Genomic DNA, 20,413 nt, shown 5'->3' with positions numbered 1-20,413 from the left:
AGGCTCAGTGTCCAGCACTGGGCCACCCTCAGGTCTGCACCCAGGGTAAATAACAACAGCATGACTTGAGCTCTGCTCCCAATAAGCCATCTTTTTCTTCAGGTGACATAGGTGGTGCCAGTGGGGCCCACAGCTTAGAGGGGTGTACCTATACTCATAGATTCTGGGGTTACAATGTATAACCGATGTTCTATTTCGTATAGGCTTCACCCTCTGAGGGCTGTTGCTTTTGGGATAAGGTCGTAGCTGGATGTTGTCAATGCCTCACTGGACCACCAGAGTCCACAGCACTAAACATGCCCATTCATAGCACCATACCCATAATAAAAGTAAAACGAGTGAGTGAAGCCACAGCCCTCTGCTGCACCCAGCCCATCTGTAAAGGGCAACAACACACTCCACTCACATAACAAGACTGCCGTGAGAGAGCAGGCATGAGTATTACGGAGAGCAGAAACGAGAGGGCAGAACACTCGCAGGAAATATCACATGGCGAGTGTGTGCGAACAGTGAGACTCACACTCACAGCAAACATATGTTGGGAGAGTGGACAGAGACGATTGTTACTCACTCTGGCAGTCCAGAAGCTTGTACAAATGAGTTATGTGATGTGCCCCAAGCTGACAGTGTTCCGCTGGTCATTAGGCACGCTCATCACCGACTGAGTTAAGGAAAACTCGGATGATGTACGTAGGTAGAAACAGATAAAAGGACACAGGGAAGCCCATGGTGCCGCTGCACAGTTGTCCCACACTGTCATTCCACTGAAAAGAGCTATGGAGGAGACAGGAGGCTCTCTTAGAACGAGCACGAATGCCATGTGGGGGGTCCTTCCCTGCTGACACGGCAGCTTGTGTGATGCCCTCACACAGCCAGTGAGACAGCTGCTGTTTTGTCAGAGCTTTCCCCTGGGAATGCTCTCTATAATGCACAAACAGCTGTTGGGTCTGCTTGAAGGCTGTGGTGTACGCCACATGATGTGACAGCGTGTGCACCAGACAGAGGCTATGAGACTCTTCCTCATTTCTGTGAGGAGGAGGAAAAAACTCCTTCAAGGAAATAACTGGGTTTAAAGGTGGATGTTATTATTTTAGGCATAAACAAAAGATTTGGCCTCAGAAAAGGCAGAGCTCTGGGCCATGGGTGGTGAGAGAACACATCCACTCCCAGTGGAGGTTTGTCCTTGTGCTCATGGAGAACCATAGTGCGCACTGTGCTTTTACATGACACCAAAACAGATCCTGCTCTTGCGCCACCTTGCTCTGATGAGGACCTTAGGTTTGCCTGGAATATCGGCTGCTCAGATGGAGCACGGATTCGTGTGAACCCATAGCAGGAGCTAATTCTGCCATCCAGTTGTTCACGGAAAGCAGACTTAGCCACACTGAATAAGGCTCTCGGAGTAAGTGAGCACACATCTGAGACCCCACCAAAAAAACCTCTGAATCGGAATGAGACGTCAGAATAATAATAAAGAGCAAAAATAACAATAGTGTGAATGCTTCTGAATTAGCATTCACACTATTACAATTTTACATGCATGCAGTCCTCAGGCAAAAGAACCTGGAAAATATATTTCTGTCAACACCTGTACAGACCATGTTTCAGCTCTGTTCTCTCTTTTTCTACATCCCTTTCTAGCTCTACATACCTATAGTATGTCAGGCCCATTTCTGGCTTCCATACCACACAGGACCACTAGCCTATGGCTCTCTGGCATTCACTGCAGTGCAGGAACTGTTTACACCCACTGCCAATCAATGAGCCTGTTACATCGCCTTTAATAGATTTAAACTTTAATTCAACCTTTGCCTGACTCATGGCTCTCTTTAAGCAGGCTGTGGTAAAGGATGATGATAGTAATCCTCTGGCATTTATTTCGGTCTTTCATCTGTGCCGTCCACTGGCCTGCTGACCCTTTGAAATGCTAACAGAAAAAAGGACTGTCTGGCTGTCCTCCTGCATCAGGCCATGCCCATACACTGTTAACCCGGACAAGTTGACTGTAGTTTAAAAAAGTGAGGCAACCGATTGCCTTAAAAATGTAAAAAAGGAATTGGTCATTAATTTAATTTGTTTGAGTGAAACTTAATTAAATGCTGAAAAGATTGGAAATAACATTTTTAAGTTCAATACATTAAAAGCCAAATTTTTTGTACTTAAATTATTAAGTTGAGAAAACTCAAAATGTGTCGTTTACTAATAAACACATAATATAATACATTTATCAAAATGTATTGAAAAAGACATAACAGCAATAAAACACGTCCACATATATGTATACAAAACATTTGATATACCATTTCCTTCCACTAAAAAAAAAACCCAAATTTTTATTCTTTATGTCAGAGCAGGCTAGTCCCGACGTTGTAGATTTTGAATTTTGGTTTTCAGCTCACCTCCACCCAGGTTCGACAGCATCTCTTGAATAAAGTTAAAATGTTTTTGATGCCCTTTGGGTTCTGCACTAAGGTGCCGTTTATTGGGACAGACAGGAAGCACATTGCCCTAAGTACACCCCTGACAACACTGCCTTCCAAGTTGATCCCTGCTTTTAATGGTTTCAGGCGAGGAGAAACCAAGTTTTGGGCCACATCCTCCTGTAGGGGACAGGAACGTCTTTGAAGGCAATCTCAACACCAATATTCTAACATAGTGTGAGAGACAAGAAAGACATTACATAATATTGCCAGTTTACATTTGTAAGTAGTAAATTCATTTTACTAGTTAGCCAATGATTTGTTTGCATGATCTGACTGGAATCACTGAACGTTAATAGCTTGAAATGTAAAGTAGAAGTTGAAAGTGGCTAACATTAATAACATTGCTTAAAAATGTTTTTATTAATTGTGGGATATCAATTAGTCACGTACTAATTCAAACTGAAGTTATTCTGAAGCAATTACTCAATTAAGCCTAAATGTATCAAATTTCATGATATGAAAAAAAAGACAAAGGGAGAGTCAGTGGTCAAACTGGTCTACATTCATCCAATGAAGATGAAAAATGTCAAACAGAGAAAATGGTGTTGTATTTGACTGCGGATAACTTGGTTAGTCCAGACAATGGATCCACTGCTGAGGAGAAGTTGCCCTCAGTGGGATACGGACTGATGAAAAACAGTGAAGAGAACATGGTTGTGGTTTTCTTTTTGTCATGGAACAAGCCCTGATCATTCCCAGACAAGTTGAGGGACTTACCCAATTAGAAACTGGAAAAATACTGCAGTGCTGATGACAGGATGTGAGTGTTTCCAACTCAAAGATGAACGGAAAACATCAATCCCTTCATAATAATACAATATACAAAGATTGGTAAACTATAAAATTTCAGCTAAATTATTTTTACAAACACAGCTGGGTATTCTGCTTGGCCTTAGTGTAGGGTAAAACTGTGCACACTAATCAGCATCGCTGTAAATGTGCCAGTGTTAGTCAAAATGATCATTTTTTGGCTGTCAATTCTTTGCCAGATGTCAGGTTAGCCATTGAAGCAAGAAGAAAACAGACAAAATATAAATTCAGAACAGATGAAAGAAGGCAAAACACAAACCAACTGAACAGAAGCGAAAAAGAGTGAAACAAGAGACATGGAACACAAGATGTCATCACTTAAGTTTTAATATGGCCGAGCTGCAGCAGTATCCACTGACATATTATTGATCTAGTATATAAACGTAACCAAGGCTAATCCTAGGCTGCTGCATTGAGATCAGATTTTGTACTTGTGTAATTAAGAAGCAGAAACATAAAACTGACATCATCATTGTTGGGCTCTCTATACTGAAACACAAAGTAAGTGACCTTTGAGACAATGGAGGCTATATCAACTTTATAACAACAACTTTTTTAATGTCATAGCTTTATGTTGAGAGCTGGAATCCCAGCACATATGCCAATTTTTTTTTTTTTTTAACTTATCCGTTTATTATAATTTTGTATACAGCGGGGAAGTTTTTCAAATCAGACGCTTTTCTGGGTTCTAAAAACACCAGTATAAACATTTATGTAGATGTTACATTAGAACAGTGGCTCCCAACCTTGTGATCCTTAAATAAGAAGCAATATACTTTTGGGCCCTGGCCACAGCTTACATGCCCATGATTTTTCAGCAGTTCAACTGAAGAGTGATTTTCCCATCTTTTTAATTTATATAGAGTTAAAATAACAGAATTGTTTAATTCAAACCAGAGGCCTAAAGAGGTAAATGTATCAAGTATATAACAAGAAGGAACCAAAAAATATAGAAGTCTGACAAATCTTAAAAATACAGATTTCATATTCCCTACCTCAGTAACACCCCCCTGTCTACTCCCTCCTTAACCTGGGGGGTTTGGGGGATGTAAACAGGAGTTATAATGCTGCCATGGATTCAGTGAATTGTTACAGCCTGAGCCCCATTTTTTACCCTTGTTTTGTTACATTTTGTTACATTTTTGCAAACTGGCACCATTAAAAGTAGGCTTCATTAGCTGTTAGCAGTTCCTGTTTGCGATGTACCCATAGTTAAGACAACTATCACTGAATTACTTTGATACTGAAGGAAACCTAAAAAACATGATGATTCTCAGGCAAGTTCCTGAGTTATAAGAAGCATCTCTTTCCCCATGATTTCTGTTTGTGTTTTGGATATTTATTTGCAATGGGTGTTGGAGATAATGATATTCTCAGGAGGTATAACAACTACTTTGGGCAGAAGCAAGCCCAGAAAATTACAAGAACTTTGACACAGGCACTATTTCACATTTTCCACACAGTTTAATACAGGCGGCATACCTGTTCTCCTCAACTTGCCAGTTATGCTGCTCCATTTCCCGTTTGTATGCGCTGTCAGTTTGGGTAGCTCTGGTTGGCAACCCCGGTTTTACTGCATTGTCTAGATGACTCCTGCTGCTGTCATGTTTGGTAATCCTCTCAGAAAGCTGCCTGAGATCCTGAGAGCCTGTTCTTGACCACCAAATAACACACCACGCACCGCACGGAGTCCGCAATATTACCTGGCCGTCACCTAGACGTCCCCCCTGGGTGTTCCAGCGAGGTCGAAATTGTCATCAACAGGATGTTGATTTGTAACCAGACATCCTATACATCTAGATTAACAGCTTCATATAGTGCAAGTTCTAAAGTGTAAAAAAAAACCAAAACCTATGTCCTGGTTCACCCTGGACCTCTGTGAGACGTTTTAACAATATATCATCAAGATAATCCGGATAAATGATAAATAAACAAACATTAACATTAATACAAGACATATACAATCACCCTTGTAGAAACCACAAAAAGCTACTTATTGATTATCTAACAAAAAGAAATCACTGAATTTTAATTTCATATGATGCACTCTGCTCCAGTTTCCAATCAGGCACTGCACTCAACCCCTGACAATCCACACTGGAGCTCTTTGAGGAGAACAGAGGCTCTAAATCCCTGAACCCTTCATCAGCAGGAATGTTATAGAACATGCATGCTAACATAAAAGTAAAATCTATAAGAAAACTTACCCAACTTACCCAGTTATTTCTGGACCGTCTCACACAGCGCATGCACCGTCTAACCAGTGTTTTCTGGGTATGGCTTCTCCAACCAGGAGCAATGATCTTAAATTACAGAATAATGATAAATAACAGCATAACTGAGGATTTTTATGCCATGAATTTATCCAGAATTACATCCATTTCTAAGCTACTCAGTACCACTAAAACCCCCACTTTTTTGCTCCACATGCCCCTAATGACCAACCGCTGCTAATCCGTGTGTTGTTGTCAAGTGTGAGTTACTGTTTGTTGTGTTAATTTTTTTTTGCTCCTCAATGAGCTGTATGTCACGGCCACTACTACGCCTATAACTGCTGGCTGTGTTGATAAGTGGGCCAAATCAGCAGCCACACTACAACGATTAACTTCCTGTTGTTTTGTAGATCAGTGGCATGCACCATTCCCTTTAACCTCAAGCAGTATCTTTGCCTTGGGCCTCCCGGTCCTCCATCTTCCTTCAGAGTAGAAAATTTGAATTTTGGAAAAGTGAGTAACAGAAAATGAATTACAACGCAATAACTACAATACACTGAACATCATAGACAATATTATATACTGTATAAATGACCTTAAACTTATTTGTGAGTATATTAAGAGCCTGTTTTCTGTATCATGTTTCAGCCATGGACCCACTGCTGAATGAACACAGCAGAAGTGCTTTAAAACAGCAGGTTCTGCTTACCTAGAATCCGTACCTCAAACATCCGGCTATTATTGACTGCTAAATGACCAAGTGTGTATGTGCACAGTGAATGTCTGCATGCAACTATTCAAGTGTGTGTGTCATACAACAGTTTCTATGCCTACAAGGTTTGCACTTGGACAGTGGGCTATAAATCTTCCATCACTAAGCCATAGCATGACAGACGGCACAGGAACTACTGTCATGTTTGTTTTGGCTGAGGTAACCAGCCGCTGTACAGTACATATGTGTAAAAGTGGTAGTACCCGCAGTGGCCAAATTAAAAGAAAAAAAAATGAACAGGAAGTCAGATTTTGGATCTTTTCTGTTTTGAACTTAACATTGAAGCAAGAAAACAGAGAGGTTGTTTCTTTCAGACGACCAGATCTGTCAAAACCTGATTTATTCACCTATCTGCTATGTTTGCTTTGGGGAAAAGTTGTGCTTGTTGACAATAGAAATCATCGGAAATGAAAGCTAAAAATACTCTTACAATATTGCTGTATTTCCATAGCTATGAAACTTTTCATCTGTCTTCAGCGTATCATATTTCATTCCCAATCTGTCATTATGTAATTATCAGGCCTTTCTCTGTCTCAGTTCTCCTACTATTCTCCAACCAGGTTCTTCTTCTTCATCACCTGAGCATCTGACAGCCCAAGGAAACCCTGAGTGTAGAACAAATATTTAAAGTCATATGGAGTACTTGAAATTTGTATCTATAGAAAGCCAGAGGTCAAAAGCAATGTGTTTAAACAACCATGGTGTCTTCGTATGAAAGGACCAGACAGTATAAAAGCACTGTAAAAATTTCAGACATTTTATCACTCACAGCACATGATGGTTTAATTTTTTGGGTCCTTTTGTCCCGCAAACTAAGATAATGAATATCAGTATTGGCCTTTTTAAAAGTCTATCCATATTGGTCAAACTTTTCATGTCTGCAGCCTTGAGATATGGAGCTGTGACCCAATTCAGCCTCTTAAAATGAAATTTTTCCACTTCTGTCTCTGCAGATTGAGGAGTTTCGGAGGCTGCGGTCCCATGTTAAAGGGGCCGAGCTGCCAGAAGGGAATGATGGGATGCTGGGGGACAACTTCCGTCCCACCCAGCCACTCAGTGACCGTACGGTTCGTGCTGCCTTCCAGTGACTCTCACTTGCCACTTCCAACTCAGAAAAACAATGGGACCTACAGATACAAGTGTTGAAGGTAACGCTGTTACAGTGAGCTCTGCCATCTCCTGTTTTGACATGCAGTACATTAGCTGGGGTAGCCGCAGCCCACTTTCATGAAAGAGTATCGTCCTGAAGTATAAGGTCAAACCTATTGCTGGTACATATCCAACCTGTTCTGCATCAATAAAACATCAAATTACATCACATTAGACAGTAAACACTTCTGTGTATATGTCTGTATGTGATTATGGAGCTTTAACGCAGCAGTAGTTGATTTTTTTTGTTTGCAAACAGTTAGAGATACAGGGCAAATTAGCATTTATTTTGGGTGGTTTTGTATCCACCTGAAGAATATAGGTCCAGTATTCACTCTCTTTTAGCTTTTTTTGGGTCTTCACTAACTACTGTGAAAAGTATCTGGCTCTTTAGCTGCTAAATGATCGACTTTGTTCATTACGTAGTTGCAGACCTTGTCTGTCTGCTGTTTGGTGCCGAGCAGGTAGCCTACAGTATGTCCATCAGCTTTTTAACTGGAAACGGCTATCTGCAGCTGGAAACAACAATGATGAGAGCAATGAGAGTGAACCAAAGCATTTAATTTGCAGCTGTAAAGCCAAAACAATGACCTGAAAGATGATAAAGTGCTCCGTGAAGCTGAGGGAAACTGCAGGTGTCATTAGTAGTGACAACCTCATATTACACGTAGCCATTTAATCCATTGTTGATATAAAAATACTGATTAGTGCAGCTTTAATTTAGAATCTACAGCAACGAAAAAAAAGGAACTTAAGGTAATTCCGCCAGTGCAATTGTGCAAACACATAAATGAATTAAAAAAAACTGATCTGCACATCTTTATATATCACCAAACACTGTTCTCTGTATTTTTAGTTAGTTCAGCACATTTCCTCTCAAGGGACAGACTTTTAATGGAAGCAGGCTTTCCCTGAGGTATTTGGGTTGCAGAATGGATCAAGCCCAGCCCCAATGAACTAACCCAGTTCAGTTATGAATCTGGGACTAGCCTATATACAGTATGTAGTGTATGGAGGGATGCTGGATTTAGCTCTTCATCAGGAAGACAGGATGGAACTTTTTGAGCTCAAAAGGGACAAGGAAGTCAAAAAAAGACAAATGAGACTATTATACTCAAAGTCGTGGCCTTGAACTAATGAGGGCACAAGACCCAAGAGAAGTTCGGAATTTTGGGGAAATTACATGTTTTTGGTTTATTTTTACATGCCAGCATGTTAAGATTTACAAAAACAGTTGAGCAAAGACCTGCAAAGAATCTTAGTGCAACACTATCTTCTTAATAGCCTATTCTTCTCACTGTCTGAAAAGTCAGGGCAAATTTAGTCAGGCCAGAGTCACATCACTATCAGCTTTAGTACACAACATAAGTTTAGGGTAGAGAGGAACTCCGCATCTCCTGTGCAAAAAAAATGCTGGATCCCACATTTCCCAAAATGCAGTTCAGTAGCATCTTTTGGGTTACCTTTCATGACCGGTGAAAGCGCTCGGTTTCACGTTCCGTGCCCTACTCTGTCGCACAGGCTTTCGATTAAAAAAAAGTTGTCTCAAAGCCCGAGGCAAGATGACCCTGTTGGCTTCATCACGGCTTTTGTTTCTCAATCTGTCTCTAGAACTACAGAAGAAATTACACAACTGCACTCCTCACGATGAGTAAGCTGAACTTCATAGGAAAAAGCAGGAGGGCGCCTTCGAGCAAATGTACTCTTTGTTGACAAGATTGGCAAAATTAGCCTTCTGCAGATTTTACAATGACAACTGTAGAGGCAAAATCTTGTAAGGGGGCTTTTCCATACACGTAAAACAATCACGTAAAAACGAATGCAGTTGTTTAGTTTGCTGGTTTCATTTGAAATGAATGAACGCGGCAGTTTTTATAGTCTAAACACAAAACCGTGAACTCACAAACAGTGGGGGGGGGGCCAAGTGTTATCGGAGTTGTTCGTGAAGTGCAGGCTAGTATAGTTTCCATAACTCTGTGATACCACTGATTGAAAAGAAGATCTGAACAGACTTTAATATAGTTCACATTAAAGGGACAGAGAGACGAGAGTAACAGGAAAACTAGACTGAAGTGGAAAATATAGGGGGGCACTGTGGTGACGGGAGGTGAAAGTGCCAAAGGGATGAAAAAGGAGGAGACAGAGGAACGGCAGGGAACAGAGGAAAAACAGAAAAACAGAGGACTATTGTTTATAGTGTAAATGGATACTGATCTAGTGCCACCGGCACAAACCTGTCTGAGTGTGAATAAGACACACGGTAGAAGAGAAGTAGTGAGGAGAGGGAGATGGGCAGAGTTCAGACAGAAAACAAGCATGAAAGAGGTGTAAGGGCGACACTTAGTATTAGGTAAAAGGTCTACTGGTGCCAGAACATTCTCGCTTTTTTCACACCGCAAGTGCTTTTCCCAATATTCAGTTTAAACTGGATCCGATTCAAAGTCGACAGAAAGATGACATGGAATTGAAAAATCTATAACTACATGAAAAAAGATGGAGGAGGGTTTCATACTAAGTAGGCAACTGTTTTACTTCTAAACGTCAGAGCTCAGTCTTGCAAGATCATGTTTTGCAAGCTTCTTTGTCCATCTTACAAAGAAAAAAACTTACAAAATAAATAGTAGACATCCTCTAAGAGAGCTGGTCCCTCGTCTTCATATGAAGCGAATTCTTTAGCTCTTTGAAACTGGCTTCACCTCTAATCTATTTTAAAAATGATTAACTTTACCTAACTTAACTTAACTTTTTTGATTTTTTACTTTTCTAATTTTCATGTCCACATTGGACACCATGACTGACACTGTGTTAAATGCCCTAAAAATAATAGTTCAAATGCAAACACACAGGCAGGCGAGTGCAGAGAAGTGGCTTTAATGAAGACAAAGATGACCAAGGCTTACAGGCAGGCAGGTACAGGAAACCGGAACAGGCAACAGGTCAAGGAACAAAAACAGAACAGGTAACAGGCAGGGTACAAGAACTGGAACTAAGTAACTAATTACTGGAAATTTCCAGAAATTAGGGAAGTGAGAATGTGGGGGGAGGCGGAGATATTGGGGGGGGGTAAGAGTTTGAGGGTAAGAGTTACATTAGCAGCTGGCTATTAAGGTGCAACAAGGTGTTTGTTCTACCACTGACTGTGAATGGAGGACTGGTAGCTTATTCCACACAGTGGCGTGGATTGTAAAGCACAGAGGGTTGACTTGTACAGTCATTACTGTCTGCAGGACTCTGTCTCTGGAGAGAGTTGAATTGGCCAAGGTGTAATCACTTTGAGGTTTTACAGCATTATATTTCATCATCTCTAGCACAGTGTTTAGGTCTTCACTATACTCTGGGCCTCAGACGGATGGAAAGCCATATTACTGGGGCCCCTACACTGGGAAAGGATGACTGTATATTTACTGACTATATGTCAGCTCATTTTCAGCCCAGTTCGTCTCATTTAAGCTTTTACAGAGTAGCTTGAACACCTTTCTCTTGAGTAAGTCTGTTGCGATTGAATTTTTTCCAGTCTGAGGTAAGTTGAAAAGTTGTACAACTACAACGACTCCTCTCCATGTTCCCCTCTTTCTGAACTTTCACTCAGCTGTGGAGCACATCTGGCCTCTCTTTTTCTCTCTTTTTACTCTGATCCATATGCCTGTCTTCACAGGAGAGAAGAAAGATGAGGTGTGAAGAGAGGAACGGAAAGAGAAGGAGAGAGGGGGAAACTTGATGTGGTTGTAGATCCGCTGCGGCCTGAAGGTGGACAAAGAATCTATAGCATGCATACCTTCACCATGTGTTTTTGTTTGTGTATGTGTGTGTGCGTGTCCGTCTATGTGTGTGTAGGTGTGTTGCTGTGTTTTTTCTGTGTGTGTGAGTGTATCATCTTCCCTGTACTGCCATGTTTATCTGCTCTGTGTGTGTACTATATGTGAGATGGTAGATGGTAGGAGGCTTTATAACCAGACTGTCTCTACTGACAAAACAAGAGGAAACATGAACCACAGATATACCTGTACACACACACAAACACACACACACACACACACACACACACACACACACACACACACACACACACACACACGCACACACGCACACACACACACACTGATGAATGAGATACAGTGTGAAAGAGTGTGACAGAAACACTGAAAGGCACCCACACAGCTTCACACACGTAGCACTCAACATGTGCTGTATACACATTATGTGCGTACACCTGAGGCTGGTCATTATGCATTACAGACTGACCGGATCAGACCTGACTGACCGGTTGGACAAGTTAAACACACAGTTTACTAACTCTACTAACTAAATGTTTCGTTTTGAATCAGATAAATCAGAAAAGGAAGTCAACCTGAAACTTTACATTATAAAGCTTTATGTCAGCCTATCAGGGAATGTAAACATGAGAGTTTCTGAAAGCATGAGAAGAACCACAGACCACTAAACCTGTAGGAAAATAGCTGCAAAGCCACCATCACACATTTTCTGTCATCTCTCTTCTGCCTATTATATTTCCATGCGTTGCTCGTGATTTTCATCACTGTCATTGTTGACGGTCAGAAACAGCCTGTCTTGGAAACTTTTGACATTTAATTTCTTGTGTTCATTCAGCAAAAGCTCTCCTGACATTTTTCAGTTCAAACTGAGTAAAGATACAAAGTCAAACTTTGGTTGGAAGCATTTGTATCACTGTCCACATTCTCTGTCTTCATTCTTTGAAACAGGTTTAGTGTCCTTCCATTGATAAAAGAATACTGTCAAGAATTCTTTTTTTTGGATTGAAAATTGCCACATGTAAATGACAGTCAATGTTATGTTGACTGTTAGCAGCTTTAATACAGAACGGTCAGCTTTGCTGTTAGCCTTCAGAGCCTCCAACACCACCAGTGTACCACCAGTGGGACTCTACTCTCATCACTCCCTTCATATTGTTTTAGGGTGCGGGGAGGAGTACAAGCCCTGCTATGGTGTGTGTGAGTGTGTGTGTATGTGTGTGTGTGTGTGTGTGTCTTTAGTCTCTTCAAGGTACTGTGTCTGACAAGCTGAGCTGAAATAAACGGTGAGAACTGATGACTGTTACTGTAAAGCACCAATAAACTACAACACTGACTTATTAAACACTGAACTAAAATGGTGTTTTTGTTTCTACGTTAAACCAAAGGTCAGAGGGATCTGGCTTTCATGAACACTAATCAGTAGTGGTATTAAAGGGCAAAGCTGTTCTGTGTATCCAAAGCCTGATATATCTTATTCCAAAGCTACAGAGCACCATTGTTGTCCAAAAACTAATACAAACATTAATCAGTGGGCCACATTGTTGCACTGGGTTGACATGTTCCTTCATTACCGTGAACACACACACACACACACACACACACACACACACACACACACATTGTAGTTTATTTTGATTCGGTCTCACGGAGGATTAGCCGATTTGAAAACATCTTCTGTTCAGCAATGTCTGGCTGTGTAAATCAAATGCACCTTAGGCTTGTTCAAATATTTGAAAGCCAAATTCTGGTAGATTTATCAAGGTGTGGTTGTTTGACGTCAGGATGACACAGGCTGATGCCTACTCTGTTTAATCGAAGGGGACCAAATGGGTTTCGGTATCAGATATCCTCTGGCCATAGACAGCTTGATTCAGGGGTTATACCGACAGACACGGGTCTGAGGACTTCACACACAGTTTTGCAGTTTATTGTGCACATTCTAATGTATGATAACGTAGTTTGAGGCAGAGCCCATGCTTTTGAATATTTAGGCTCTCCTTGCATCGAGACCCCACCAGGATAAAACACTAAGGTGCAGCATTTTTAACTACACTATATACACTGTATGTCTGTGTCCATCTAGCTCTTTAATTTGTATAACTACTGAAAACAAATGATTGTTAGTTTGGGACCACATATCCCACAAGCCTTGTTTCCTTCTCATTTGATCCCATATAACTCCCATCTACCATCTTTCTCTTTTGTACTGTAGAACAATTCTGGCTAATTTCCTTCCTAAACCCCCCAAAACTTCAAATCTTCTAAGCTACCATGTCATTGGTTTGAAGTAATAGTACTTTTTCTCAAAGTCAAAATTATAGTGTTTTATTGACACTACTAAATTTGATCTGATTGGTTTAAAGAAATGAAATTTTCGGTAGTTATCCCTAAACAAACGTTTAACAGAATATATTTGAATTCATTTTATTTTATTAAAAATTGTGTAACTTTATTGTTTGCTGTGTGTTTTTTCAATTCGGAAAATTATTCAAAATAATTGCATACTTTCTTTATATCAGCTATTTTCTTTCTTTTCACAATTTTATAAAAAACACTGCTACAAGTTGTGCATTCTTCTGTTAGGATGATACGCTCGCAGTTGTTCCAGGTGCATTGATGCTTATATTAAGAATTTACTTTGAAATCACTGTCAGAATATTGACACATCACGGTAAGTATCAAGAAAGTGTCACTGATGTCAAGAAAACTCCTGAAACATGTGGAAGTGGTATTAGCACAGTGAGCACAGAGAAAATGAAATCACGTTTACCAAACAGTTCTAACAAATGAGTGCTAATATTGTATAGTGAATTAAGTGATGGCCTCATCAGGCATGGCTGGATGCAAGTAAGTCATTTTCTACGCATATCTGGAGATGGGTTTTGAAGGGAAAATGGCCTCAGGATGATGTAAAAACCCCCAAAATGACAGCAATCATCAAGTGCAGATAATTATCAGTTCCTGTTCCGCCACGGGCTCACCACGTTCCAACCATGCCAATAAGTATTTATCTCTATGTTTTTATTAAACCGACCTCCTATACCAAAACTCCTCTCTCGTCCTACATTTCCATCCCTTCCACTGTGATGTCGTAGTCAACTTGTGAAGACACAAGTGATGGATAAACTAATGAACATTGTGACTATGCTGCCCTCAGCTGTTAGATACTGGGCATTACACAGATTGAATGGCTACGCTCTCCTGTCACTGATAACTAGTCTTATAAACACCAGTTGAAATTCAGCTTGAAAGAGTTTAAATTTAGAAATCTTTACCTAAAAGGTCTCGACTTTTTAAAACATAAAGATATAAAAAACATGTCTCTGTCCCATAAATACAAAGCTGGTCAAACAAAGTCGTAGGAAGTAACACCACTATATTCCCAGTACTATTATTATTTTGTCACTGGCCAGTGAAAACCACATTTCCACAAAACATTTCAGACAATACAAGTTTTTTTTTTTGTTTTTTGTTTTTTTTTCAAATGGGTTATTTATTTAGAAGTAGAGAAAACATCACTAAAGTCTCAAGTGTTGGTATTAAAAGATACAAGGAAAGATACACTGGACTGTGATATAGTTGCATCACACAGAACCAGTCTGAGTCTGACCACCGAACACTGTTGGAACTGGGAGCTCTGGCGTGACAACAGTAAGTACATTCTGGAAATAAACTCTCATGGAATAAGCTTGGGGCTGTAAAAGAGGCACATTTTTATCGTTACTCCAATACCTCAATATATTACTGTAAAGGGTCACTCGGCTGATTTTATGTTTCGCATATACAGTATATTTCACCTATCAAGCTTCTCGTCATAGGGAGTACTACTTAGCCTGTGACAACATCTGTGTAATGGCTTCTGTGTCACCACCTAACTGCCCCCACTACCTGACGACTATTTGGACAATTTGCATGAACTGGTCATTCGGTTCTTATGGAAGGGAGGCCATGCACGAATTAAATCTACATTGCTGAGCTGGAAAATGATAGCGGCTTAACAGTAACCAATTTTATATTTCACTTTTGGTCATATCTGTTACATCCAGTGTCTGTCTGGCTCAGTCCTTATGTCTTGGTGACATTCAGAGAACAACCTGGCTCTCGTGGATTCTGCATTACCTCTAAAAAAAGCTAGAAAGCAATTAGGTCCTATATCATTTGCATTATCTGTATGGGATACTGTTGGGAAAACAACAGCAAGTACCAGTCTTCTTAAAGACTGGACTTTAAGAAGTCATGACATTCGTAATAAAGGAATAAGAATGTTGTGTGATTTGTGTATGGCGTTCAGCCTGCCAGGAACTTCTTTTTCATTTAAAAAAAAAATCTCCATCTAAACAAGCTTTGTGTATGTATGGAGTATTATGGGTTATTTCACTTCTATGTACAAAAGAGCAGGTTTCTAAATGATACTATTGTTAAAAGAAAATGCAAATCAGCTTGTGGTACTCATGATATTTACCAGTTATGGAGTAGTGACTTTGGCTGTGCCAACAGAAATACTGTTTAACTTTTTATTAAACTCACTTCTCTCCACTTTGTGATTTTTGTGCGAACAACTACAATGGTACTTTCTTACATAAGTACTTAGTATCCTCTTCTCTGTCACATCTTCTTAACATAGAAATACATCATGCAGCCCACTACACAACTTTCTCAGCTATTGTTTATAAAAAAAAGTTAATAACCTCCATTCCCACTATCTGATGGGATACATATATATGGACATGTACCTGTGCACATTTGCTGCAGCCCCCACCCCGACCTTCCTTGGATTAATGATGGGGCCACACCCCAGGCATGGAGGTGGTGGAGAAGAGTGGGCGTCCACAGAGCTCATTTTATTTGGCAAGCTTCTGAACACATCTGCCAGGCCCTGATGAACAGGTTCTCCCCTTGGTTCTGAGGGCGGTTCAGACAGGGAGCAGTCGTCTGATAGTCCAGCTCCCTCCTAAGCATCTGGGCCCAAAGCTAATTTAAGACCAGATGTAGATGAGGTTGATAATAAAAATATAAATGGTTGCCCACAACTTGCCCTTCCAAACTGAGCAGTTTGTTGAAGACCATAGGTCTGTTGTTTTTCACGTGTGGCATCATGGTGAGGAGCGCAGTCTATGAAGACCGGCTACTGCTCTTACCCCTCATTCCCCAACCCCCCCCCCCCCCCCCCCCCCCATTCCCCCTTTTTTTTTTTTTTTTTTTTCTCTTTCTCTCTCATCACACACACTACACACACACACACACTACACACACACCACACACACTTGTAAAAAAAAAAAAAAACAGTAGTATCACATCAACCTCAATTCAGATCACATTGATATCAACCGGCACATTTTGTTACAACACTGAAATTATTTATAGATATGTTTAAAGCAACTGTTTATTGTCGTCTGTCTTTCATCTATCGTGTAATTTGTATCTTCAGTTTGCTCCTTGTCTGTTGAGTACCTGTTTTATTTGAAAAAACACCCCCATAGTAATACTTTGTATCCCCAAATTATTACTAGTGATTGATGATTCTTCCTTGTCATTAGCAACCCAATGGGAGTTGTTGGTTGGACAACGTTGCCAGGGCAGAGATGGAGTTGGAAAGTATGGACAGTATGTCGATATTCGTTATGTAGGTGGCTATACTATATCATCTTGCTGCCTCTATACAGTGTGTATGTTTGAAGGATGAAATAAAAGCAACAAAAATCTGATCACGTTTGTCTCTGGAGGGCTTGGAGTTTGACAGATGTGGGCATTAGCCCGACAGGAAGACTGTAATAAAGCAAACTTCAGCCTGGTAGTGATGTAAACATAGGATGTATAATAGAACTGGGAATTTCATTGGTTGTTACTGCTTATTTAGAGAACATGATGCAATTGATAAGCCTGTTTTGTTTTGGAGAGGTCAGGCGCCAGAGGTGAGGGTCAGCTACATAAAGCAGCCTTTGAACTCTGCTCGGGATTAAGTTTCTTGATCAGGGACATGTCAGCATCTCTGGTCCTCTGCCCCATCAGGGCAGTGTTACATGAATCGTGCGGACATTTGTCAGGCTCCACTGTACGATCTGTGCTTCGGTGATCGGTTTGACGTGCGTTTCGAGTTTCAGTGTGGGATTTATCTAGACTGATGGCTGCATCATGTTTGGATGTTACAATTTTTCAGAGAAAATAGGTTTACAGAGTCTCTTATCGTGATATCGCATGCCTGTTTACATTGCAGTCATCTAATATGAATTTTTGCACGAAGATGACAAGGCTAGCATGTACTTTCTCTAGCAGCTGGTATATTTAGGGGAAACAGCAATATTTTCATGCATTTCTTAAAACAATTCTCACAATGCTTACTGTGTACACTGAATTAGATTTTCCTTGCTCTAATCATTCCTCCCATTCATACTTGCCCTTGAGGGATTCCTTCCTATGCTTCCAATGTACATTTACTGTATGGGAAGGCGGACAAAATCCACAGTCCCTGTTCAGCCATAAAAACACAGCTCCATAGCGCTACCGGAGGTCAAAGTTCCGCAGGGAACCTTTGAAGGTAATCTAAACAATGACTGTGGTGGGCGTGACCTCCTGGCTACGTGTTGGTCACGGGACATTGGGGGGGACCACTAAGTGTAGCATGGACAGAGACATAACTGGTAGTCAGCGCTGACCAGCCATGAGAAGGTATTGTCAGACTCTCTGGAAAGACAGGGAGTCTTTGAGAGAGTTACTGTTTGGGTAGTGGTGTTGTAACAGAACTTGCAGCCCTACTAGAGCTGCATCAGAAGATTTCAATAATAAAGGAAGTGAGCGCTGCTGTGCTAAATTTGTAAAATGCGCACAGCCCCTCTCTTTCAGTTTTGAGACACCTGCTTCTGTGTGATGACCACTCATATTTAATGAAGTCAAATAAAAGGTGCCTACATTCTACATCTGTTTAGTCAGCATGTGCCAGTGTCTGGAAGGTTATTGTAAGAGTTGTGTGAGAGTTGGTAACGCTGTGATGCTGAAGGAGACGTAGCTGAGCCCTGACAGGTTTCTGTTTGGATGTCAGGAATTCAATTTTCAATTCAATTCAGTTTTATTTATAGAGCGCCAAATCATAATAGCGGTTATCTCAGGGCACTTTTCATATAGAGCAGGTCTAGACCGTACTCTTTATAGTTATATTTACAGAGACCCAACATTCCCCCAAGAGCGAGCACTTGCTGACAGCAGGAAGGAAAAAATCCCTTTTAACAGGTAGAAACCTTGAACCATCCCTGGTCGAGCAAGATGTAATCAGTCTTTACAGACCAAGTAAAAAGTGAATACAACCATAGTATCAATGCAGTTGACACTGAGTTGAAAAGAAAAGTTGTAGTCGGAAATTGTGAAGGTAACTTTAATTTGAATCGGTATTAAAACATTTGCTATTGTAAATATTTTTTACCTACTTGCAAGCTAGTGAGACACATGTGCCTGTCGGTGCTGGCAAATTTTTAAAATCCTTGGTGGTAGGGAGAGAGGGCTTCTCGCAAGTCCTGTTAAACAGAGAGGCGTGACCTCCTGTTGCTCTTCATGTAAACCAGAGAAACTCACACAGGTAGGTAGCGGGGAAAAAAAGAAGTTGCCCAATAGCGTGGCAGGCTTTGGTTGGGTACTCTGAATTTGTGTCACTGTGTGGTCCATACAGAGGCCTGCGCATTCCACTCCTCTCCCTCTAAACCCGCTTTTCTGTTGAGGATTCCTGATTGAATGGGTCTCGACTCCAGTCATAATTCTCCACATTGGCCACATGTAGAAATAATGTTCAAACCTCTCTTTTAATTTCTGAAGGTGTTTGGCAAATACAGCGCGCTCCCTGGCTGCCTGTGGTGCAGCTGATGCCAGTGGGAACATGTCCATGGAGCCCGGTCCCGAAGCCTAGTGCCACAGAGTAAGCTCGCCCACAAATTTGCAGCATCTGGACCTAGCATAACAGCTGCAAGGAAGGATGATATACTGTTAACTGCTGTTGTGTGAGGTTACCTCTGCTTTGCAATAAGCATATAACTTGTCTTTTCCACTGCAGGAATTAAGCAACTTATAGCTGAAATTGTATCCATTGTCCTGGGTTCTGCTTTTGTTTCCACTGTCCTCTGCCCACTTCAGGATCAAGTTCAGGAAGCTAAATTTCGGCACCACTCAGGGAGAGGTACCAAATCAAATTCCCGGGCTGTTGCTGATGATTGGTCAAGCAGATGTCACTTGTGATTGGTCATTGACATGTGTCGTCACATCTTTTTGACATAACAGTAACCACCTCTTTTTAATGTGTGCATCAACGAGGACTTTAAAAAAAAACAACAACAACAGTGGAGAGCACATTGTGGACAAATGATGAAGTCCAGGCCCTCATCAGTATCTGAGGAGATGAGGCCACACAGAGAGAATAGGAATCTGCTGTTAGAAATTCAACACAGGAATTCAACACACAGTAAAACAGTGCAGGGAGAAAATAAATCCTTCATGACTGGCCTTTGTTGTGTCTGCGCCATTTCCTGAGCGCAATACAACACTTTATTGTGAAACGTCTGCTGATGTGTGATGTAGAGAGAAATTGTCTTGCTTGAGCTAGAGCTTTACTTTTTACACTTCCCTGTTGTTGACCAACAGCAGCTCAGGACAGCTTGGAGACAGCCCAGCGGACCGCCAGCAGCCCCATGCCATCAATGAGCTTGGCCCACACAGTGTCGGTCAGCTCGGGCAGCACCGAGAAGACAGACATGGATAATGAAGAACCAACATGCCAACAGAATTGCCTTAAAGGTCGGATGTGTGCTTTAACTCATTTTTAGCTGACCGCTGTACTATATATGTGCCCTCTAGGTTGGTTTTGCTGCTACTGCAGGGAACACGTGTCTTTTGTTAACTGAGAAGAATACTAAAAGTATGCAGTGCTAATTCTGCCTAAATCTATTTCTCCAGGGAATAGAAAGAGGGATGCTGTCCTGTGTGACACCTTGAGAGCTACATGAGGGGAGCAGGGAGGTGCAGAAGGAGCACCTCCAGAAAATACTGGATAAGATGGACAGGGTGGCGGAGGCTGAGGGAGCAGCCAGACACAAGGAGATGGAGCAGTGCCAGGAAGAGGCTGCAGCTATGGACAGTTATAACAGGGGCTTACTGTCTGTGCTTAGCCAGTTGGTCAGTATATTATAATAATAATAAATAAACCTGAATCTAAAGTACTCCAAGTACTTTGTACAA

General features: G+C 41.1%; 1 protein-coding gene across 1 annotated transcript in view; it reads left to right on the top strand.

The window, feature by feature from the left end:
- Positions 1–12,812, top strand: part of ca8 (carbonic anhydrase VIII) — a 29,790-nt gene extending 16,978 nt beyond the window's left edge. Inside the window, exons 8-9 of the mRNA XM_040142732.1 lie at positions 7,232–7,426; positions 11,083–12,812. Of these exons, the coding sequence (XP_039998666.1) occupies positions 7,232–7,366 (135 nt within the window). The 3' untranslated portion in view covers positions 7,367–7,426; positions 11,083–12,812. The remainder of the gene's footprint in view (positions 1–7,231; positions 7,427–11,082) is intronic.
- Positions 12,813–20,413: the final 7,601 nt, after the last annotated feature.

The sequence above is a fragment of the Xiphias gladius genome, chromosome 14 (genome assembly GCF_016859285.1).
Source record: "Xiphias gladius isolate SHS-SW01 ecotype Sanya breed wild chromosome 14, ASM1685928v1, whole genome shotgun sequence".
Taxonomy (NCBI): domain Eukaryota; kingdom Metazoa; phylum Chordata; class Actinopteri; order Istiophoriformes; family Xiphiidae; genus Xiphias; species Xiphias gladius.
Note: the sequence above shows the minus strand (reverse complement) of the source record. Positions and strands in the feature narration are given on the sequence as shown.